Source organism: Capricornis sumatraensis, chromosome 13, assembly GCF_032405125.1.
Source record: "Capricornis sumatraensis isolate serow.1 chromosome 13, serow.2, whole genome shotgun sequence".
Classification (NCBI taxonomy): Eukaryota; Metazoa; Chordata; class Mammalia; order Artiodactyla; family Bovidae; genus Capricornis; species Capricornis sumatraensis.
This window is the reverse complement of record NC_091081.1, coordinates 48,935,457-48,961,117: the sequence shown is the minus strand read 5'-3', so window position 1 is coordinate 48,961,117 and position 25,661 is coordinate 48,935,457. Positions and strand designations below refer to the sequence as shown.

The 25,661-nt window shown below is 39.4% G+C and overlaps 1 protein-coding gene across 2 annotated transcripts in view; it reads right to left on the bottom strand.

Moving 5' to 3' along the window:
* Window positions 1–5,765: 5,765 nt before the first annotated feature.
* The window catches only part of RNGTT (RNA guanylyltransferase and 5'-phosphatase), a 232,855-nt gene continuing 212,959 nt past the window's right edge, over window positions 5,766–25,661 (bottom strand). For both annotated transcript variants that reach the window (XM_068984909.1, XM_068984910.1), the window contains 2 exons: window positions 7,882–8,005; window positions 5,766–6,384 (listed from right to left, as the gene is read on the bottom strand). In XM_068984909.1, coding sequence (XP_068841010.1) covers window positions 6,227–6,384; window positions 7,882–8,005 — 282 coding nt within the window. In that variant the 3' untranslated portion in view covers window positions 5,766–6,226. The remainder of the gene's footprint in view (window positions 6,385–7,881; window positions 8,006–25,661) is intronic.

Here is a 25,661-nt window from a genome sequence, read left to right as displayed (position 1 = left end):
TGGCCTGTTTAAAAATAATTGTGTGTGTGTATGTGTGTGTGCTGTGTATGCACACGTGTGTAATGGAGGATGGGAGACTGGCTTGTGCACTCTAAATATTCATAAACAGAAACTGCCAGATTGATCGTTGTTGAATCTGGGTAGATGGGAGTTCATGTTCTCATTTTCCATATTTGTGTATCAGTTTGAAATTTTCCATTAAAAACAAGGAATGAAACAAAACAGGGAGGGAGAAGTGGAAATGTTGCTGGCACTGACAGGTCAGTTAGGAGTGGATGGGACCACTTTGGGCAATGGTGCTGGTGACGAGAGAAATCTCAGGGAGGAGAGCCTGTTGGTAGTGGGTTCAAGAGAGATGGGGTGGGAAGGAGTGAGTGAGTACCATCACCTCCTTCTGGGGATTCTGTGGGAAAGCGGAACAAAGAAGTGGGTCACTAGCTGGAAGGAGATCAAGGGGCCAGAGGTGGGTAGCGGGGTAGGTGAGCTCAGGATGGAGTGATTATAGCCATATTTCCTACCACCGTCGTGCACAAAAGCTCTAGACACACCCCCAGAAAGCATCCTTCCCCCCACATTCTCTGTCCACAAGCCCCCCATTCATCCCACCCATCCACCAAGGCCTGGATCAGCTCCCATCTCTGGCATCATCCTAATTGTATGTGATGTGTCCGGGTGTATAGTTTCTACCCACAGGCAGAATTTTTAAAGATTCATTATGAGAAAGCTTTGGCTGTGTGTGCAGTTGGAATCTCGGCAGCCTTCAGCTTCAGTGTCTGAGCACACTGTGTGTTTATGCTGTAGATTCAAACTGCACCACACTCCCCTGACAGCCTTCAGAGGGGAAGCAGAACTTCTGCACAAACAGGAAAGTCTTATTCCTTTAGATCCTGGAAGACAGCATTCGATAGTAGCGAGGAGAAGAGTATCTTCCACTTGCCTTTCTCACTCTAAAAGACATGGCTAGAAGCACAGTTCACACTAAGGGATCACGGACTGGTATTTATTTTTGAAACTAACTGAAAAGCCTCAGCTGTTACCCAAGGACTTCTCTTTGAAAACATCAGAAGTTGGGCGGGAGTAGGTGGGTGGAGAGCAGCAGCCTTCTAGTTTCAGATGTGGCAAGCTCCATGAAACTGCACTGAAAAATAAGACGTGATGAAAAACACTGCTTCGCTCACACCTCCCTCAGAGTGTATCACAGTGAGGAGACCAGGGCACCAGTTCTTAAGATTCTTCCTGCTGGGAAGTTTCCCTCAGAAGTATTCATTTTCAGTGTAAAAGGCAAGAACAGACAAGACACTTCTTATCAGGATTAAATACAAGATGCATCAGAGATGGGCTGTGAAGAAATTCTTAAGGAACAAGAGATGTTATCAATGTTTCTGTGATGATGAGAAGGCTAAAGGGACAATGTTTTTGTTCCTATACAGCTAAACTGAGGGCAAGAAGACTAAACACAACTTTTTTTTTTTAAACTGGATTGTAAGTGATTTTCAATGTTGTGTTAGTTTCAACTGAATCACTGTGCTATATACCTGAAATACAACATTGTATATATACATATATTCTTCTACAAATTCTTTTCCCTTATGGATTAATACTAAATACTGAGTATAGTTCCTGTGCTATACCAAACACATGTTAACGGAGTCTCAGTAGCATGAACAGAAAGGCATGTGAACCTCGGGCCCCTAATTACTTCCGGTGCTCACTGTTGCCAAGCCCTGTGTCATGTGTGTGTTATGTATGACCAAGTCCCTCCACTCACGAAGCCCGGGGAGACCATCACAACACAGGGTGACAGCCAAGAGGCCACCTGTGGTGGAAAGGCCTCCCTGATCCTCATAGTAAGGGAGCTTGGGGCTTTCTGACAGAAAGCACCATGAGCAGAGGTTCCTGGGTAGAGAGAAGTAGAGCTGAGACAGCCAAGAGCCACACCACAGTGAGACCCAAACCTGGACATACAGGCAGAGACAAGGCCACAGAGGGCCTTGGATGCCAGGGAGCTCTGACTGGGGAGGAATAAGAGGCAGGTTTGCAGTTTCAAACGATCATTTTGGTGGCAGCGATCTATTGGGAAAATAAACCATGTGCCAGCTTCAAAGTTGTGAAAATTGGTGACTCTTATTGATGTGATGTGCTGTCAAAGCCAGTCTGTTTTTCTGTTATATTCAGCTATGCTTATTTTTGTACCTCCAAGAGGTGAGGGTTTCATTCTATTTGAGTATTTTTAAACATTCAGACAATTTCCTTGCTCACCTATGCAGCTTAGATCACAAGAGCACAATGTAATCAATCATGGTGATGTAAGTGGATGGTAGTTACTATGAAAATGACCTTCAGCTATGGAACTGGGACAGCTTTTTCCCCTGCACTTACAAGCCCCTGCCTGGAATTTCACTGATGCAAAAAGTTTTCACCAGTTTGGGGTTAAATGTAGAGGCAATGGAAAGTGTGGTGAGATGTCCATAAAACAAACTCTGTTCTATATAATTACATGTCTTTTCTTTGAACTTATGTCCTACCTCCTTTTTGGGAATTAAGATTCCCTTTACTTTATGAAACAACGGCAACAGTTTTTTGTAAACATCCTTTCATGGCAAAACAGTTGGCAACGCCAGATCTGTGCAGTGATTTTTTTGAAATGTGAAGTTGTCTTAGAAGCCTGGAAGGCCCAGCGGTCACCTGACAGCCAAGTCTGGGGAAAGGACTGGCACATCTGGGTTGACCAAGGCTGATACTGACCTGCCAAAGTGTCAGAGCTGACAGCAAACTATGTGACAGTCAGAAAACACTGGCCCAGTGTGTGACTTAATCATTTATTTCCTCTTAATTGCATCTTTGGAATTAAGCACCTTAATGAGGATTATTAAACTCCTTTTCATGGCCTCTGTGTCACTCACATCTAAACACTGTTTAATTTAAATGTGACTTAGTAAGTTCCTAAAAATATATTTACTTTCCTGCTCCCAACTTCATCTTACTTGGGAGAGAGGTGCTCACAACCTATTACCTGTTAGCACTGAAGAAACAACTGAAACAGTTTGGGACCGTGGCATGAAAGCAGCCCTCCCCACAAGAGCTGTACCAGAGCCTTTCGGCGAGTACTTACTACACCATCAATCAGGACAGCAGAGCCTGGTGTGCTGCAGTCCATGGGGTTGCAAAGAGTTGGACACCACTGAGCGACTAAACAACAAATTAGGTGAAGGAGGTAAAAGACCTATGTTTGCTTCTCAGCTTACAACTCACTAGCTATGTAACCTTGGGTCAAAGCTTTCTCAAATGCAAAATGAAGTTGAGACGGTATCTCCTTGAACAAAGTGGTTCTGTTTGGGGTTTGGTAAATATTCCACAAGGGTGATATGGCTATTATCATGAATATAGGATATTCACAAAACACTGGCTTTTACACAAGAATCATGTTAGACTTGAGAAGGTTCTTTTTGATTATCTGGCCCAATCTTGGCACTTTGTAGATGAGTAGAAACGAGTCCTAGAGTGGACAGAAATCCAACAGGAGGCAGAGCCTAGACTTGGTCTCTGGGTCTAGCCCAAGATTTTCTCTAACACATTAGTTTTTCCTACCTGGAAGCATTTGATGCATAATTTTCAAGTTTCGTGGTTTCTCAGGAAGAAAAATAGAGGATTTTCCAAGTTTTTATGCTAATCTCAAGAATGCAACAAAACTAGGTGGATATTGAGGGGCCTGGTTGAGAGGATCTGATAAAAGCAATAAAAGGGACACAAAAGCATCACCAGTAAAACAAAGCAGATACACTTTCTGTTATTTGAAATCAGTAGTTTTATTACAATATGCACTGATACACAATTAGAGAAGGAATGTCCTGACATTTTCTGAGCATTTCACGGAAAGCAAATGTAACCAGCCAGGCAGTCGAGTCTTCCACATCTTTTCCAAACACAAAGCAAAATCTTTTATCTGTGATAACAAAGGAAAGTAAAGTTTTCTTATTCTTGTCTACAAAACTTCAGTGTCAGAAAACAGTTATTAGGAAGTGGGCTGAGACAGGAAGTATTTCCTTCACGACGTTCCAAATCGTGCCTCCAGACTTCCACCCCGATTATTTTCTGGATGACTTTTTATGACACTATGGATGGTAATGTGTTCAGGGGCTAAATGGGATCTACTTACTATATATCACTACAACTGAAAGGGAAAGATAAGTTAAGAAAACTAAGTCCTGGAAAATGCACAAAGGCAAAGAGAAAATATCTGGGTGTACTGAAGATGAGATGCTCTTTTCACGTAACTCATTTAAAAGGTTACAATTACCATAAACATTTTAACTCCATTAAAGATCGCTGACAAAGACTCGCTCTCTCATCAGCAAAAGGCTTCTGCCTTTACATGAGCTTGGAAGAAAGCATCACACTGTGTGAAAAGAGCCACTAATCCTGGTGAAGCAGATGTCAGACTATTAGGAGTTGCATAGGCTTTTCAGATCCATTTTGTACAAGACACCATGAAATCTTGACCAATTTCCACCTTTCAATAGTTGCAGTAGCAATCAGATGTTTTTATTCCTGTAGCACTCAAACACACAAAAGTACTCTAGGAAAGAAACACTAAAATGGCATTTTGAATAAATTCATATTACATAACTTGGGAACAATAAAGGGAGAAGCCCAAGCATGACTCTAGTATTTCATATAGAAAAGCATTGCAGGAGAAAACTTTGTTTAAAAACATTAAAACTCGAATGAATAGAAATACACTTTTGGTTAATCTGTGCTGTTTCGTATAGAAATCCTATCAGATATTCAATCTACTAGGTGACTCGTTTGGATCTTCATGTCTCACTGTCTTAGTAGAAGAATGTACACTGCTGCCTATACTTACATATATATGCATTTACATATATAAAATTCAGATAATGAAAATTTGTTTTAAATACACATACTTAAAACCTGTACCCTAAAAATAAATACATTGGCCTCTAGTAAGCTAATCCTCAAGAGTTCCTTGACAAACCAATCAGAACACAGTTTCTCAACAATGGCATGTGACGAATTAGCCACTCTTTAAATCCATTATCTATCAGTAAATGTGTTAAAATTCAGATGTACAACCGAAATAGCATTCCCAGAATAGAAGATGAGAGAAAATTCTGGCTTTGAAAATAAATGTCTTGGCTTCCTTCATGTTTAGTTCCTACAGATGTCTAGTCTTTGCCTCTGCATTTATCTAGCAGTGGGAGAGCATTTTCCAGTGACAGCGTTCTCTTTCACTGATATTACCTCCTAATCAAAGGAGTCAGCTGGCATTTCCTTTGTGGTTTTGTGTAAAGGAACTAATGCAACATTGGGTATATATCTGATATCACTCCCATCATCACAGTGAGTTGTGTGTTTTAATGTAATTTACAATGTGCCGATACCACTGAGGTAAGGGAGAAGTAGCCCTGGCATAAAAAACAGTCTCCCAGAAGAACAACACACATAGGACTGGGTGGTGTATCTCTATGTTTTATGAAGTGACTCAAGACCACTGCCAGAGTGGACAGACTGGATGTCTGTCTGATACTGTAGTTCAAACAACAGACTCGATATACTTCCTTTAGAAAGAATGACATTCACAAAATGGAGCTTTACTTTTTTACTTTTACAGTTCCAAAACAATTCTTAGAATGATAGAAACCAGACCAAGTTGTTTAATACAGTACAATATTTAACAACCTTGTCATTTGGTTTTGAATACAAGAATTTCAGAGATGTAGGAAATCCATGATAAATAATAGCAAGAATGTTTAATGCCATTGCCTAAATGTTTTAAAAGGAAAATCTATCATAGTTGAAATATAACCTCTAAAAAAGACAATGTTCTATGCACTCACAGTTCCAGATTGCTAACTTTATAAATTAAAGCAAAAGTTATCCATATATAAACAAGGCCTCTTTTTCATTGATTTTGATCTCATTTAAACCTTTAGATATTTCAATCTTCAGATTCCACAAGGTAAGGCTGAGTTTATCAGATATAAATAAAATGTTTAAGTCCATGATGTACTGTAGCACTGAGGAAACAAAAACATCAAATATTTACAGACTGGCTACAATAACTTTTTTTTTTTTTTAAGTCAAATGTGTATCAACATCAAGCCACACTCTTTTTTTTTTTTAATTTCTCTGGTTGCAAAAAATGGGACAACAGCATTTTTTCTCACTCATCTTTCCTCTCAGTCCTGAAGTCAGAGGCAGGTCCTTAGGTCAAAGGTCTTTTGGGAGGTGGTGGAGGCATGAGCTCTGTGTCTGGGTCTGGATGATGCTTTCGCTTCTGTCCTTGAGAAGCTGCTGCACATCTGTCAATGAACTCGAAGAGCATCTCCTTGGTGACAGGGTTGGAGATACTATTGCACACAGCTGTGGAAAAAGGGAGACACGTGTCTCGTGTGAGGGTTCATGAAGGGAGCTGACTTGCCCCACGGAGATGAGGACGGGAGAGGTTTCCATCCCAACAGGCTGGAACGTTCCATCTTGCCGACGTGGGTGACTTGCTGCGAATTAAACTGTGCTCCTCTCTCCCCAACCCCTGAAATGAGTGCATTGCTGGTGGCTTTTCCTTTTTTGGCAGAGCCATGTGGCTTGTGCGATCTTAGTTCCCAGCCCAGGCATCTATCCCCTGTCCCCTGCGTTGGAAGCACTGGATCCCCACGGAAGTCCCTCTGGTGGTTACACTTTACTATTAATTCTAGAACAAAATGTTTACGTATTTGGGTTTAAGCCTGTCTTCACCACAGTTTTCGATCCTTCCAAACAGTTTGTATTGCCTATTGATCTCGAGCAGTGCATCACACTACAGTCCATGTTCATACAGTTTCTAAAGAAAACACACCCTGTGTCCTTCAACCTTTCTCTCTCTCAGAGAGAAGTGCACACTGTCACGTGTGTAACACGGCACACTAAGGCTTTGTTGTAGCTGGGAAAGCATATTTTTCTTTATTTTAGTAGCTTGTTTGAAGTAAGGTATTATAACAAAATGACTATTAAATAAAGCACCTTTTCTTATGTGATCAAAACTGTATTTATCTACTTGGTTTTAGAAAAAAAGACATGGGCTTAATTACTCCTCTTTTTTGAAATTAACTCATACTGTCTGAACACAAATAGTTCTAACAAGAATCTTTTGAATGTATAAAAGTAACTTTTAAGCTGTAAAACTCAAACTGGCAATTTCTTTATTATCTCTTATGCTTATCATACAACCATCAGCACCTTCACTGACTGAGCACTCTTAAAGTTCACAATCCCATTAACCTTTAATCTTGCTTTGTTGTTTTTTTCCAATTCCACTAAAAGCTCAATCCAGAGTTGCCTGAAGTAGTAGTTTACCTTATAAAAATAATTAATGCATGCTGCTCCTCATGAAACTAGCTTACTACTCTGAATTCCCAAAGCAATCATACTGTACCCAGAGCACATCCTGAAGATAGCATACCAAATTTTACATTTTTTTTTAAGCTTTTCATTGACTTTGTTCTCCATTGTTTGTAAAGCTATTTTAGGAGCTGGAAATTACATTTTCCCCTGCTAATTCTGTCTTTTACCATCTGGCAAGCGACGGTTTTTAGCGTTTTGAACAGATCTGCAATTACCGTGGTTTTTGTTGTGGTTGTTGTTCAACAAATTCATCTTGTCCACAGCTTACCTTCTTGCCCTTTAAACTGCTCCCCTGGGCGCCTGGCAGGAGCCCACAGGTTGAAAGAGGACTGGAGTCACAGGGCACAGACCTGCCACAAGCCCTCTTTGGTCTGGATGGTCTTCTCCCCACTGAGCTGAACCACGAAAGAGGTTCGTTCTAACACCTTATCTCTTTTGGGGGGTTTCATGTACCATCCACTGGGAGGCTGTCATACTCACCCATGGCAGTGTTGTAGGCATTAGGAAAACTTTTATCTGTTCTCTGTCTCATAAAGACCCAGCTGTTGTTCTCGAATTTGCATTCTATAATTTTGTTGTCATACTGTTTTAGCTCTTTTGTCACCTGTTTTAAAAGAGAATTGAGGAAAATATTTAAGTCATTTGACAGGCTCTTGCCTCCATTACGTGACAGATGCATGAGGGGATGTCAAAAACACCTCAGTGGCCCGTCACATGGAGCTCTTTGTCATCTGAAGCGTCTAATCAAGCCCAAGGATGCAGTACTCACTCCCCTGCACACTTGCTGATTAATCTGACATCTTATAAATAGGAGTGAAAATGGCTGCCAATATATAGCAGTTAAAGGAAGCTATGAGGAAACCAGCCACTCCTGAGCCAGAGGCAAATATGTTACCATAGGGACCAGTGCCTCCAATACCGTCTGTGTCCCTCTGGCTTTCAGGAACTGAGTATCTGCAAAGGTTCCAAAAACTTTCAGAAAGGTCCTGCCATCTAAATTCCTACGTCAGAACCTAAGAAATCCCCTTTACTGGTTAAGATAAAAAGTTGCACACAAGAGAGCAGACATTAGGATCTGATTCAGGCAATGTGCATCCTAAATATTTTGCTCTTTAAGCAGTGATAATTAACCAAACAGCTCATCTTTAGGCTGTTTATTTACCCTTTTCATCTCCAAAATGGTATGGATTCAGAGATGAAGCTGGTTTTGATATTAGGTGGTGTATTCTTTGGCTACTTCACCTCAGATGATTGAATATGGATTACAACTTACTCTATCAAAGCTAACAAGTATCCATGGCAACTGTAGAACCTTTTAAAAGATATTTCATTGGGCTGTGAGGATGGTTTTCATAAATAGGAATCTAAGCTTATCTTTGCAGTTTTCAAATCAAATGCCAGTCATAGTAATATTTTAATTCTGTCCTCATCTTTCACAGCTAACAACTTTTCCTCACAATATGGAAGATTGCAATCAGTTAACTTCATTAGCATTATTTGAAATGCTCTCCTTTTTCTACTCACGTATTCACTACCACCTAGGAATATAAAGGGAAGCAAATTTTTAAAAGATGCTGTCAATTCACAGAACAGGCAGCGCATGTTTTCATAAAAACTTCCAAATTGTAGTCCTTTTCCCTTCTTCAGTATTACAGCTGATTGGACTACTTGCATTTTCAACAAATCTGACAGGACCAACACATTTCAATGTGCTGGAGCCAGACCTACCCGAGAAAATGATGTTCTACTTAGTAAACTTGATAATTCATTCTCAAATATTCATTATTCTAATCTCAACTCCCCTCCCTCCCTTCTGAGGGATCTACCTCCTTTCACTTTTGATACATGATCTATATCCAACCTAGGCTATTTACTCAGGCACAGGAACCACTTACATTACACCAGAAGCAGGGCCTAACAGGTAGGTTGCTAAACCTCTCAGATTCTTCATTTTCTAATTTCTTAAGTGGGCAGTGGAGTTTCTAAGGCACCAGGACACTGGAGCAATAATAAATGAGTGTCCAACACACAGTAGCCCACCAGTAAAATTCTTAATTTAATATAAAGTCAGGAAATGAAACATTACTTGTAAACTTTAAAAAAAACAAGCTAAGCAAATTCACTAAAGAAACCAAGATGACATGAAAAGATATACTTTGAAAGCACTTGTCAAGAAAATTATATCATACACATTTACAAGTATGGCTTGTTATCAATGTGCAGTCTGTACTTTTACTCACTACTGATCACAGTACATCTTTATCAAATAGCTTATCATTCTTGTGTTCCTAGTATCAGATTTGCTATAAATTATGTGTTGTTCAGTCTGACTATAGCCACTGGGCTGCATTATTAAGTATCTGTTTGTATCTGTCCACATTAACACTCTGGGAAACAGGGCTTTCCAGAAAATGCAGGCACCTGCCACTATGCCAACCTAAATGTATTTCCATGTTCAAAAACAGTACATTGTTGTTCATTCACCACACCAATAATATTCCCAAAATAGTCACACTGTCCTCATTTGGTCAGGTAATAAAATATATCTAACTGACAACTGTAATGCATCCCATATGTGTACAAAGACAGTTTTCACTAATGGTCAGATCAAAAGAATGATTGGCATACAGGGAAGGAGTTTAATTTTAGTATCTAAATTCTAATTGGTTACTATGACAATAATCATCCTCAGCCAATCACACATTATTATTTACTAAAACAGGATCTGGTCAGGCCTTTTATAACCAGCTCTGCTATCCTGTTTTGAGTTAATGAGAGGTTGCAAAGTAATAAGAATAAAATATTTATAAATCAAGATTTCACATCTGTACCCATAATTACATTGGATTAATGAGATTTATTGGGGTTTTTTTGTGAGGGGAGAAAATACAGTGTATTTTATACTGAAGAAAATAATTTTTTTTCCTTTCTTGTTGTCCATCTTATTGAGTACCACACTTCTGATACCATTTAAATCTACCAATAATCTGGTGTTAAGAGATAGTCAGATGAAACCAGATCTAGTACCTCGGAAAATTTCAGATCAGCAGGTCAATGGAACAAAGGGCCCAAGACAGAAGAAGACAGAACCACAGCTGTTGTTCTCTGTATTTTTTTCTTTTTTTAAAGAATGGTTTATGCAACATAGTTTAATCTCAAAAACATTATGCTGAGCAAAAAGAGCCTGACACAAAGGAATATATACTGTGTGACTCCTTTATACAAATTTCAAGAACAGACAAAACAAATCTAAACTGATATAAATAAGAATAATGGTTGCCTGGAGTCCAGATCCAAGTGGTAAGGGGATTGACAGCCTAACAGCAGCGTGTAGGAAATTTTGAGTGTGTTGCAGATGTTCTAGAGCATCGTTAGGGTAGTTGTTACACAGATGAATATATTTTTTCAAAACTCATCAAACTGTTTAGCAAAATTTATGCATTATATTGCATGTAAATCACACTTCTTTTTTAATAGAATACTTTTTGTAACCTAAATGCTGGCCATGGCATCAGGTCACAAAAGGCAAACCATCGGTGCTGGCTGAACCAACCTGTACAGAGCAGGCAGATGAGTTTCTGTCTCTAACAGCGGAGCGCAAGCCTTTAAAATTTACTGTCCCTGCTCTGTGAGAGCTGTTTTGTTATTAAGAGCTGTTTTGTTAGTCTTTCTTTTCTAGAGAGACTACAAAGCGGAGAGGGATTTCTCTGAACTAATTTGCTTTAGAGATACTACAAAATAGCAAATATCCTTAGATTGAGAAGACATCAGTAAGCTGGGTTTTAACTTTTGATTCTGAAATAATTTTAGATCTACAGAAAAGTTGTAAAGATTGTATCAAGAGTTCCAGGATTCCCATCACCCTGCTTCTTCTAATGTTCATGTTTTGTATATCACAGGACAGTTATCAATTCTGAGAGGTTAACAATGATACAACACAATCAGCTAAACCTGATTCAGACTTCATCAGCTTTTCCACTAATGTCTTTATCTGCTCCAGGATCCAGTCCAGGAAACTGCACTGCACTTGGTTGTCACGTCTACGTAGTCTCTTCTGACCTGTGACAGCTTCTCAGACCTTTCTTGACACACTTGAAGACTGCTGGTCAGATATTTTGTAGAATGTTCCTCAGTCTGTGAGTTTCTGATGTTTTTCATGATCAGACTGAGGTTATAAATTCTGGGAAAAAATGCCAGAGACGACGTACCCTTCTCATTACATAATATCTAGGGGATGATAAGATCTTAGGCTTCCCAAGAGGCTCCCGCCCGCCAACACAGGAGATGTAAGAGATGCAGGTTCGATCCCTGGGTTGGGAAGCTCCCCTGGAGTAGGAAATAGCAACCCTCTCTAGTATTCTTTGCCTGGAAAATTCCATGGATGGAGGAGTCTGGTGGGCCATAGTCCATGGGGTCACAACATCCTGATCACTTGGTGAAGAAGGTACCAGCCAGGTTTCTTTACTGTAAAGCTAGCATACTCTATTAGTTATGAGGCACTATGTCTAGCCCTGATCAAAGATAAGGGAATTCAGCCACTTGCTTGAAGGAAGGGTATCATCTAAGAATATGTGGACACAGAAAGAATATGTGTATCACAGAAATCAATACATTTCCTAGGAGAGAGACTTTGAGGTTATACAAATATCCCTTTTCTTCTTAAAAGTTTCACTCATTAATTGTAGCATTCATCCATGAATCAGGCCTATGGCAATTATTACTGTGGTATTCTAACGGAATCTTTCACTTTCTCCATTCCTTATACACTTATTATCTGGATGTCTTCTGTAAGGAAGATTTGCTCTTCTCCCTCATTTATTTATTTGCTTATTTGTATCGGTAAGAACTCATGGATATTTATTTTATTCTTTGGCATATCATGAACTATTTTCACTTCATCTTCTTGCTCAAACTGTTCTGGTTTTGGCCACTGGGAACTCTGTCAAGTTGGCTGCTGTGTCCTTTTAACTTGCTTCCACTTTTACTTACTTACGTAGTTTTAGCGTTTAGTCCCTGGCAACACAAGATACCACTCCAGTCTCATTTTTTATTTTCTCTGCCTCAGCTCTAGAGTCAGCCATGAATCAGTCAGCTCTAAAGTCATCCTCTACCAGGATTTTATAAGAAAAAATTTACTCTTCAATAGTCCAGACTATGCTAAAAAAGTATTAACACACACCACTTGCTTTGGTCAGAATTTAAAATTACTGAGAAAAAGAGAGGGAGGGGGAAAAGAGGAGTGAGTGTGAGAGAGAAAAAGAGTAACAGTGAGATATTCATATTAGAGTGAATAATATGAATATGAATATATGTTCATACTTAGATGTTTCCACCCCATCTTTTGTGAACTGCTATCTGGAGCTAAACTAAGTTGACCACTATTTCTTTTCTGCACTTAAAATTCTACTCAAGCTCTAACTCTGTAGTGTGACAGAAGGTGAATTTTTAAAACATACTTCAAGGAGATGAAATCAAAGATCTTATTTCCATGTATGCAACTTTGGTATCTAATACTTATGAATGAAGGCAGAGAAAATAAAACAGCAAAGAAATCAAAATGGAATTATAAAAGTTTTCCTTGTGATGTCAGAACAAGACAATCAGCTTAAATCTGAATCATTAGACAATCTTTTAAAACTACTATCTTATAGTAGGGCCTGGATATATTGCTTTTAGAAAGTGCATCCATCTATCAGAGGAAATAAAACTCTTGACAAGTTACCCTTCCTAAAAATATGCTACACTTAACCACTTAAAAAAAAAGTTCCTCCATTAAAATCAATTTGTGTTTATACTTTTATAATGAAGAACCACTGGGTAAATAACACACCTCACATTTGCCAAGTTAGAAACACAGTAACAGAAGTCTCTCTCATGAACAGCAGGGTCTTCAAGCCCTCCAATCTTGAGTTCAGCTAATGAAAGTAGCCAATAAAAAGAAAGCAGCTAGAACTCAGTCTTATTTATCCCACAGCAGACAAGTACAGGGTATGAAATCACCACCAAACTACAGATTACTACCTATTTAAAAAATTAGAGTTAGTTACAGTTACTATTCAAAATACAATAAATCTTCATATAAAATAACTGGGCAGATAAAACAGCAGGTTAATAGTGATTATTAGTAGTTAGGAATGGCTTATTTTCTTCTCTGTGCTTTGCTGTATTGTCCAAACTTTCTACATAATGCATGCTTAACTTTCATAATTTTTCATGAAAAATTCCTAAAATAAACTGTTTCATAAAAGATGGTAAACATGAGATTGTTTTTAATGTAGGAAAAAATGTCAATAAAAAAAGAAGTAAATCAAATTATGTCATCTCCCTATCAGGGGCTTCCCATTACAGAGCACTAAATGACACTGCCCCTGTTTATCTTTCTAGCTCTCATAAATTATCTTAGAGCATCCCACAACTTTTCCTCTACCTTGTTTATCATTATCTGATTATTTGCTTAATATCTGTCCACCACCATGGTTAATAATTACTGTATACTTACTAGGTGCGGGGTACTTTCTAAGTGCTTTACATGGATTCATTTACTTAACCCTCATAACAACTCTAGGAAGTATCACCCCTGTTTTTAAAGATAGGGAAGCAGAGGCAGAGGGGAGTTAAGCAATTTGATTAGAGACTCACAGTCAGTAAGAAGCAGAGAAACACTGCATCCCTATTAGGTTTTATTCCAATCTCAAAGGTTTTTACTCCATCCCTGTTAGGTTTTCATCCCAATTCCAAAGAAAGGCAATGGCGAAGAATGTTCAAACTACCACACAATTGCACTCATCTCACATGGTAGCAAAGTAATGCTCAAAATTCTCCAAATGAGGCTTCAACAGTCTGTGAACTGAGAACTTTCAGATGTGTAAGCTGGATCCAGAAAAGGCAGAGGAACCAGAGATCAAATTGCCAACATCTGCTGGATCACAGAAAAAGCAAGAGAGTTCCAGAAAAACATCTACTTCTGTTTCACTGACTACACTAAAGCTCTTGACTGGGTGGATCACAACAAACTGTGTAAAATTCTTCAAGAGATGAGAATACCAGACCACCTGACCTGCCTCCTGAGAAATCTGTATGCAAGTCAAGAAGCAACAGTTAGAACGAGACATGGAAAAACAGACTGGTTCCAAACTGGGAAAGGAATATGTCAAGGCTATATATTGTCACCCTGCTTATTTAACTTATATGCAGAGAACATCATGTGAAATGCTGGACTGGATGAAGAACAAGCTGGAATCAAGACTGCAGGGAGAATTATCAATAAGCTCAGATATGCAGATGACATAACCCTTATGGCAGAAAGCAAAGAGGAACTAAAGAGCTCTTGATTAAAGAGAAAGAGAAGAGCAAAAAGCTGGCTTAAAACTCAACATTCAAAAAACGAAGATCATGGCATCCTGTCCCATCACTTCATGGCAAATAGATGGGAAAAGAGTAGAAACAGTGACAGACTTTACTTTCTTGGGCTCCAAAATCACTGCAGATGGTGACTGCAGCCATAAAATCAAAAGACGCTTGCTCCCTGGAAGAAAAGCTATGACCAACCTAGACAGCATATTAAAAAGCAGAGACATTACTTTACCAACAAAGGTATATATAGTCAAAGCTATGGTTTTTCCAGTAGTCATGTATCGATGTGAGAGCTGGACCATAAAGAAATCTGAGTGCCGAAGAAGTGATGCTACTGAACTGTGGTGCTGGAGAAGACTCTTGAGAGTCCCGTGGACTGCAAGGAGATCCAACCAGTCCATCCTAAAGGAAATCAGTCCTGAATATTCATTGGAAGAACTGATGCTGAAGTTGAAGTTCCAATACATTGGCCACCTGATGCAAAGCACTGACTAACTGGAAAAGACCCTGATGCTGGGAAAGACTGAAGGCAGGAGGAGAAACAGACGACAGAGAATGAGATGGTTTGATGGCATCACCGACTCAATGGACATGAGTTTGAACAAGCTCTTGGATATAGTGATGGACAGGGAAGCTTGGCGTGCTGCAATTCATGGGGTCGCAAAGAGTCGGACACGACTGAACAACTGAACTGATTAGGTTTTACAATCTGAACATGAATCTAATGAGGTTTCAGATGTAGACACTGAAGCCCAGAGTATTTAAGTAACTTGTATAAGGATACAAATTGTATTGAAATTCAAATTCTTGGCCTCTGTCAGTCAAAAACCTGTGATTTCCTTTCCCCTAAGAATCTAGCCTCCAGGTTGAAAACGTATTACAGGAGGCAAAGGCAGACTATACTTGAGAGAGATTTTACTGCTTGTGTAATAAACTGTAATTTAAGTAGTCATTTCCAAGGATTACATTCCACTTGGGAGAGCCTGTGGGTGGGAGGCAAAGTGATGTGTGACAGACGAAGGGCAGGAGAACATAACATGCTGGTTTGAACCAGTCACGATGTCTATCAAGTTTCCTTTTTCTGCACTTTCCAAACGCCCGCCATGTTGACCTGCATCAGTCTCTGCTGTTTGCTATTCTGGTTGCGTGAGCACGAACCACAAATCATAGCAAATTGCAGAATTTCTCAATCATTAAGAATTTACAATAGGTTAATTTTAAAATGGGCTGTACTTCACAGCTGCAAAGCTTTTGTCTGATTTCTCGACCAAATGAGAAGCCATTATTGGACTGAAGACCTTTCCATGGGCATGACCAGTCAAAGGAAAAGGTCATGTGCACGGAACAGGCAGTTCTGCCAGGTAAGGTGAGGTAATGGTAACGGTTCACTAAACAGAGAGCCACACTCTATGGCACAATATATCGCTCTGTTTAGTACCAAGCATGATGAAAATTTATAAGTAGATCATGGGTTCAGTGCATGCTTGGGATAGTAAAAATGATACAAAACCAAGGAAAGCTTTACAAGCTACTGGCATACCTCAGTTTACTGCACTTTGCTTTATTTCACTTTTTAGATACTGCATCTTTTTTTTTTTTTTGTAGCAACACTGTTTTGTCAGATGCTGGTTAGCATTTTTTAGCAAAGTATTTTTAAATTAAGGTATGTATATGTTTTTGGACATAATGCTATTACTGAACACTCATTGAAAGTGAAAGTCACTCAGTCGTGTCTGACTCTTTGCGACCCCATGGAATTCTCCAGGCCAGAATACTGGAGTGAGTAGCCTTTCCCTTCTCCAGGGGATCTTCCCAATCCAGGGATCGAACCCACATCTCCTGCACTGCAGGGGGATTCTTTACCAACCGAGCTGTCAGGGAAGCCTACTGAACACTTAGTAGACTATAGTTTAGAGTCAACATAACTTTTATATACATTAAGCAACCAAAAAATTCATGTGACTTGCTTTATTGCGATTATTTAGGTGGTCTGGAACCAAACACCAGTATCTCCAAAGTCTGCTTGGATCATTAATGTGAGGAGACTAAAATGCAATATGCATGTCTAACACTTTTTCTTACTAAATAGTTATAAGTATGATGACAGACTTAACTGAAGGTGCTTATTTTTTAAGATGTCTTTCTCACAGCCAGTGCAAATAATCAGTAAAGTATATTTGTCAGACTGAGTTTGATTAATGGTCCGTCTACTGGCAGTAAACACCTAACTTAAAATCATGTTAATGGTCATTAAATATCCATGCTTAACAAAGTTCACAATATACTGGATCTTACGTTTGAGTTAGGAAAGTCACTAAAATGTCAATGCTAAATCCAATTTACTTCATTGAGTCCTCCATTTACTTTCTAAGGACTTGCTAATGATTTGGACCCAATAATGGTCATTTTTTATTCTTTAGTAATGCAGGATGATTACATATAACTTTATCTCTTTCCTCTCCCCCAAATTTTTAAACCCAACTATTCAACTCTGCCCTTTTTATGAGACCTCATGAGAACTGTCCTCCAGCTTAGATCAATGTAGCATGTGGCAATAAATCAAAATGCTACCATAATAAGTAAAGATTTCCTTCCTGTTCTGCTTACCACTTAGAGAGAAAGAGAGAGGGGGTAAAAAAAAAAAGGCTGACATTCTTCCCTTTTGATTATCTTCCAGAATAAACTCTTGTTTTAAAATGGCCTGATTTGCTTTAGCATCACTAATAGGCACCGAAGTCCACAGACCTATTACGCCTGTGAATCTTTAGCTCGGAGACAAATAACTCCTTAGTTTAGTGATAATGCTCTGTGGTGACTGGGACCCATCGGAGCAAACGAAGTTTCCAAAATTCCATTCTTACAAGTTGGTATCTCAAGTCAGGGCAGACTCTCACTGAGACTCTCCGACCACAGTAACTGTAACTTTGCCATACACACTGCATTCTGCTTTTATATATACTTTCTCAAAAACTATTTCTTTTTTGAGAAAGAAATCCTGGAGTTATTGACAAACATTATACAAACACAGAATGACAATATACTGCTCTGAACCCTAGAGTTCTATTTTGTATCTCTATATACCCTCTGAATGACATTCACAATGAATTTATTTAAATCTGCTTCATCAGCTTCCAGCTTCTGATATTGGAAATATCAGAAACCAGTCAAAAGTTGAAAGTTTGAAAAGAGTTAATATAAATTATCTTTATCAGTTGTCACAGTCCTTAAACACCTTCTGCAAAAAAAAAAAAAATCTTTGTTTCCCCCCTAAAACATACTACAAATATCTTTCATAAAATCCAGTATTTTGGAGTTAATAGCAAACTTGGAGGTCATCAAATAAAACACTTATTCTGAAATATCCAAGTACTAAAGTACATTCCACACTATCTCTATGAATTAATGTATTTTTATGAGTGTGAATAGTCATGCTTTGAGGTGGTTATAAAACCAGCAGAAAAAGCAAATTCATTACTTTGGTAACTTGCACTCAAGACTAATTTAATACTCTTACCCAAGATACTATTTTTTTTTTAATTAATTTTTATTTGAGTATAGTTGTGGCTTCCCTGGTGGCTCAGTGGTAAAGAATCTGCCTGAAATGCAGGAGACCTGGGTTCAATTCCTGGGTCAGGAAGATCCCCCGGAGGATGGTGTGGCAACACACTCTATTACTCTTGCCTAGAGAATCCCATGGAAAGAAGAGCCTGGCAGGATGCAGTCCACAGGGTGGCATAGAGTTGGACATGACTAAAGTGACTAAGCAGCAGCAGTTTCTGAAGTATAGCAACTAAGAGATTTATTTTCATTCCGAGATATTTACTTTTAAAATTACTGAGATTTTTTTTCCTTCATGAGGAAAAGAAAGGGAGAGAACAAATAGTTTTTGAAAACCTGACTTTGCAGTCAGCACTTTATGCACATTAGAAGGAAATGGCGACCCAGTCCAGAATTTTTTTTTTCTTTTTTTAGCAACACAGGTATATTTTATTTTACATTCTATCAGCAGACAGATGGGCAGAAGAAGACAAAAATAAACCACTAAAGGGGAAGTTGAACACAAAATGCCTTAGATAATCTTTTCTCCTAAGTTAAACTGAAGAAAAACATCTGTAATTTCAGCTAAGAAAACTATTAAAGTCAGGTGTGTCCTGCTGGTTTCAGAAGAGTTGAAAATTTCATCTGAATCTTTGTAAATGTAAACCTTTTTGAAAATTAGGATGGGTGTGGGGTGGGGTGGAGAGTTAATTTTCAGTGGAGAACTACACATTTTCCCCTTCAATCACTTATAATGTATTTTCCAAACATAAGGAAACCAGCAAATAATTACTGGGAAAGAAGAAGGGACTACAGAAAAGTCTGGCTGACAGAAAAGAACTCTGGAATGATGTGAAATGAAAGTGGGGAAGACTGTGAGAAGAAATAACAGAGTCCTGATGGTATACTCTGTCCACCCAACCTCAAAATACACAGACATGAAGAGCATCCAGAGGCCTCTGCTAGGATCAGGAGGAACATCAAATTGTAGGGTGGTTTCTGAATTCACGTTACACCAAACAGCACAACTGTACTCACAAGGTTGAGGCCTGAGCCTGAGACCTCCACTCCCAAAAGCAATCACGTGCTCAAGGTCTCCTGCGTTTTGTGGTCTTGGGACAGAGCTCTGGAACCAGCATCTGAGTTTCACAAGTCAGTCTGAACTATCTGAACGCCCACCTCCTAGGAAATCAACACACAGCCCAGTCTTTTCTGGAACTAACTGTACTCTCATCAGAGGCAAACCTAGCCCTCAAAAATAAAATCCCATTAGGCTGAGAGGTACAATCTCCACCTGGCTCTCTGGCTCCCTGCCACTCCAATATTCTCGCCTGGGAAATCCCATGGACAGAAGAGTCTGGCAGGCTGCAGTCCGTGGCGTCACAGAGTCGGACACAACTTGGTGACTAAACAACAACAAGGATCAGAAAGTTTAGCTAATTCTCTCAAGGCTGTTTTGAGATATGGAGCTCTGCATCATACGGTCTCTTGGAAATATCTAGAAAATTCAACATGCTGGAGGAAAAGGAAAATTTTATAGTTGTTCACTCCTAATCCAGAAATTACTGAACAACTAAACCAAAGAGCTAATGGAGTATACTTTGCAATCACCACAAACTACAGGGGACAGTGGATTCCTTTAGGTCACATTAAGATTATTGTAATACAATCTTCTAAAATAGATACAATAAAAAAACACAGGCTACATGTGAGAAAAACAAACAAAAATGAACAAACAGACAAAAAATTCACCAGCCTCCAGCACCACGGGCTGGTTAACAGTAGTGTGGAGAAACAGAGGCCTGGAAACAAGTTACCAGGAAAATCTCTAAAGTGGTGGGGCAAGACGTGCAGAAGGAGACAAAGGAAGTTCTCAGTGTCCTAAGCCACTTCTGTGAAATGAAGATAAAGTTCTTTTCAGCTGAGTAATATACAACAGAGAAGGATCTCAGTGATAATTAGAGCTAAATTTTTAGGAGGCTCCAGTGATTGGAGGGTCACATGATTTCTGTCATGTGATTCTCAGTCTTTTCTGTCATGGCAACTGGTTTATCTCCTTTTATTTTCCCACCTTGGAGGGGTGGTGTGGGATCTTTGCAAAGAATTATGCATGTATGTAAAATGCACAAAAATACTATTATGTAAAGATTTCTCTATTTAGAAGGATCTGATTGCCTGATTTTGGGGAGATCAGCATTCACAACTCCTGAAGGTTATGTTTGGAACCAGATTCAAGTTCTCATTTAGTTTTCCTCCCTCCTCGACTCCCACATTCCCTTAGGTTTTTGTTCTCATCTGGTCCTGATGAGGACAGTGGCAATGTCTCCTCATGGGAATAAAGGACGAAAATCAAAATTACACAGGCAATCCTCCCCCTACCCTACGCATACATACTTGTCTTTGCACATTCACCACTCAACTGCTCTTATCAAGCCTCCAGAGAGTCTATTCTGAATAAGGTGGCTGTGTTTGCCTGCTGGGAAGGAAATTATTCTCTGGGCTGTAGCACTAAATTACCTGGAATTAAGTATGAAGATATAAGGTAGGTGGCTTTTTACCTTTCCTCTAACAGGTACCTAGCACAATCTTGGTGCTTAATAAAAATAATACATCAGGTATGTGGCATGCTTGGCAGGAATGCTTTTAAATCATGTTATAAGACATCCTCACAGTAGTGTGCCTCCCTCTAATTCTAAGTCAGCTCAGCCCTGCGACTACAGAAATCACTGAGCAAGTCTCTGACAATGCTCCTCCCACCAGTGCCAACCTGTGCCGTTGCCAACTTTTAGGCCAGGACACCTGCCACCCTGAGTGCCCGTGGCTTCCACTGTGGTGTTTCATTGTGCCAGAAGCACGCTTGCTACTTGAGGGTCTGATCTGGCCAAATGACAATACAGGAATGATGCCTGTCTGGGGGTTTAATTCATAACTGGAATGTTGGAAAGTAACAAGCTGAGAACACTCCATCGCTTGCTTTGCATGCCAGCTGCCACAGAAGAAGGGTGATTGCCTCCTGATCCTGTCTGTGCCTGGAGGCTCCAAATTACCACCGCTTTAACTGTCCTGCTACCACACTTCAGGTGTTACCACTTCTCTTCCATTTTTGCTTTTGAAATGTTCCAGGAACAACAGAACCCCATCCATCTAATTGGTGCCAAAGTATAGTCATGCTTCCCCCACTATGGTGTTCAATGGACAGTCCTGTCCTCTTCTGTTCTTAGGAAAGGGTGGGGGTGGGGATAGTAAGTCCCTGTTTTACCACTCACACAGCAGAGTCTGGAGTTTCCCCAGCAGATGAATGCTGTGTAGCCCCATAAAGTCTGCTGACTGCAGAGCAAACAGCTGAATTTAACCCCAAATTAACCATGAAATATGAACTCCGGGTTAAACAGGTTGGCAGCAATTTGGTAAATTAGGGAAAGTGGCAGAGTGAACTTCTGGGATTTTTTATTTTTAATCTGACATTAAAAGGAAAAGTTACTCATTCTTAGTTTTATTTCTTTTTGCCCACTCCTCCATCCACCCAACCCGTTTTATTTTCCTTAAATAACTTTTTAGAAATCAAAATCCAGCAGAGAACAATTATGTTAATAATGCTGGGAAATTTGTTTGCTTTGTTAAATTGGGCTTCAAAAGCACTTCAACTCACATTTGTGATCACAAGTAATGCCTGTTCTTATATCCATTTAAAATGTTTACTCTATTACAGCTTGTTATAAATGTGAGTCTCAGATGCAGCACCATGGCTGCTCATTTTCCAGACCACAATTTTATGATAATCATATGAAATGTATTCATGTGTCAACAGCCCTGCCTAACAGTGCCCCAAATGGGGTTGTTTGCAAGACTGTGTTTCCAAGAGACACACAGTTCTGTGCTCCAGGACATTAAGAAACTAGCAGAAAGCCCTCTATTTGACTATTTTAACTGAGTTTGTAACATAAACTCTTTTGCTACACTTAGCTCAGTTTAACTATTATGATCTCAGAAAACAGGTAAGCTGCAACAAGAAAACTGACCCTAAATACTCGCACATGATGGAATAAATGGGTTCAGTTACTCTTATTTTATGCTTAGAGTCTCTTTCTGAGCCACCTTCAAGTGCCAGAGGTGATGGACTGCAGAATTCTTCTGTACTTGATGTTCCCCTACTGCACACAGTGATGAACAGCTATGTGGAAGATACTTTTTGTCACCCTGGCATCTCATAAAGAACTAAGAGAACACTTATAAGATATGCAGATCCAAGAACTGAAAACAAAAAATGGGTCCAGAGGGTCCCCTCACTTTCCAGTATTGGTTTCTCCACATACTCATACCCTCCTCACTTTTGTGACAAGTAGCCCATATAACTGCCTAGTTCTAGGGGTTGCAGTCTCAAGTTTTTCAACTCAGCATTTTTTTAGGCTCTATTAAACAGGTATTAGGCCAAGTGCTTTCACACTCCTTGCATGCGTGCTAAGTCACTTTAGTCGTGTTGACTCTGTGCAATCCCATGGACTGTAGCCCACCAGGCTCCTCTGTCCGTGGGATTCTTTAGGCAAGAATACTGGAGTGGGTTGCCATGTCTTCCTCCAGGGGATCTTCCCAACCCTGGGACTGAACCCATGTCTCTTACATCTCCTGCATTAGCAGGCAAGTTCTTTACCACTAGCACCACCTGGGAAGGCCTTTTTGCTCATTATTTCATTCATAACATGTGTCCACATGCAGTGGACCAATCTACTTTCTAGAGAGAGGAGCAGGCATTTACTGGCAGAAAGTAGGATCACGTGGAAATAAGCCATATATTATTTTTTGCTTCATTCTTGTTTCTCCTGCTAGGACCACCTCTCTGAATTAATAACAGGTTTGTGCAAATGCTTAATCTACCTTAAGACAATTCACTTTTTACAGCCGAGTGCTTTAGAAAGAGTACCAAGTCCAGAATCTTGGCTAGAAGGGAGCATAAGAGCTCACCTAGGCCTCTTCTCTTTTTAGACTGAAAACAATGAGGTTCACAGAAAGCCTGCAATTTGTCCAAAGTATATGGTTCTGTAGGGGCAGAGTCAGAATGAGGGTCCGGACTCCCTGCATTTCAGTCTTACCCACTGACCCTGTGGTCTATGAGGCAACGCTTCACCAGTAAACTGGGTTACTTAGCAGGTCAAATTTTTTACTTGCAGTCACATAAGTTTCACCAAAGAGGAGGAAAATGTCTGACCCAGCTTATCTAATATAATAAAAAATAATTTATATCCCAACCTACTATGGACACACACACACAAACACATCTCATAAAACAATTTATATTCTGATGTGGTAAACTTTGCTGTTTTTCCTTCTATTTCATTCCATTTCATGAAAATCAAAACCAAAACTGGTTGAGATCCATGTAACTGCTCTCAAGACCAAGCACCAAAGTTAGGAAAAAACTTCACAGAGTATATTAAGAAAATAATAAATTAATTTCAAACAACTAACAAGGAAGTTAAGGGAGGCATTTTACCATTTCTGGTCTTGAAGTACATGAAAAATGGAGGAGGACAACTCTCACCACAGCAAGTTAAACCCCACTTTATGGCTCCTTCACCTTTCCCACGTCCTCTCCTTTCCCAGAGTGATATCCCTTGGAGAAGCTGCCCTGCGCCAGGCAAATGCTCTCACCCATCTCTCCCATGGCCCCTCAGCACAACATGCTGGCCTAGAAGTGCTGAGGCTTGACTTTAATAATTTCAGATGACATTTCCTTAGGGAATTGAGTTTATTCTGTCAACTCCTGAAATATCACGTGATTTATTATTTCAGAATATAAGTTCTTCCTTCTGTTTATGTTCCCCTTCATTAGATGGTAAGCTCCTTGAGCAAACAAAACAGGGGTCTTTGTTTCGTTCAGTACCAGAGCTCACTGCACACATAAAAAGTGCTCGATAAATGTTAAGCGGGAAGAAAAAAAGAAGAAGTTGATATGCATTATACAAAGAATTTATAGAAATGACATCAGATTTTGAAATATTTCAGCTGTTATTAAATGATTTTCATCTCTTGGACTGATCACGCTCTCACGTCATCTTTGCTTCCCCTCTGGCTAACCACCTCGCTTTAATAACAGAATTACTTTCTCTGGGAAGCCTGCTCTGACTCCACAGACTCTCTGCTTCATTGATATGCTCTCACAGTACCTTATTCTTCCCCTTATCTTAGAAAAATAGCATACTGAATTCTCTACATGTAAGACTTGACAGTAAGCTCCATCAGGATGGTGCTTTAATACAATGCCTCTCATGCTGTATGTCCTCCATTAAAAATTTTGCATGCAAACATGCATGAAAAGTTCTGTACTTCTGAGCTGAAAACCAAACCAAACCAAACCAAAATTTTATAAACGCAACCTAATGACCTGACCCTATGCTGCTGCTGCTGCTAAGTACCGCTTCAGTCGTGTCCAATTCTGTGCGACCCCATAGACGGCAGCCCACCAGTATATGGATCAATCACAGCTTTCTGAGCAGAAGTTCCTTTAAACCATGCTGCCACATAAAATTAGGCTTCTCCTTTGTGGCTGTGGGTACAATTTCCAGTGAAAGAAGAAATAGGATGTCAGCTATTGAGGAGAACTAAAGGGGGAAACAGGAAGGAGAAAATAAGCAAACACAACATCTACCATGCATTTTCATGTCAGATGGAAAATAAACATACAAAATAGTTAAGGCATCCCATTGTATCACATTCATTATAAACCAGAATTTTCTGCTTCCTAAAATATGAAAGATGATTATGCATCCACCCAGTATTTATCAATATCATTTACAGTAGGAAAGAAGATGAATGTATCATTCCTTTTTGTATCAAATATACAAGTAGGAGAAGCACAAGAAAAATACACGGTGTAAATATGCAAATTTTAAATAAGTAATTCATTTACATAGCTAAAGAGGACAGTCAAAAAGCTAGTTTAAAATTCAACATTCCAAAAACTATGATTATGGTATCTAGTATCATCACTTCATGGGAAGTAGGAAAACAATGGAAACAGTAACAGATTTTATTGTCTTGGGCTCCAAAATCACTGCAGATGGTAACTGCAGCCATGAAATTAAAAGATGCTTGCTCCTTGGAAGAAAAGCTATGACAAACCTAGACAGTGTATTAAAAAGCAGGGACATCATTTTGCCAACAAAGGTCCATATAGTCAAAGCTACAGTTTTTCCAGCAGTCATGTATGGATGTAAGAGTTGGACTATAAAGAAAGCTGAGCTCCAAAGAATTGATGCTTTTGAACTGTGGTGCTGGAGAAGACCCCTGAGAGTCCATCCTAAAGGAAATCAACCCTGAAAATTCATCGGAAAGACTGATGTTGAAGCTGAAGCTCCAATACATTGGTCACATGA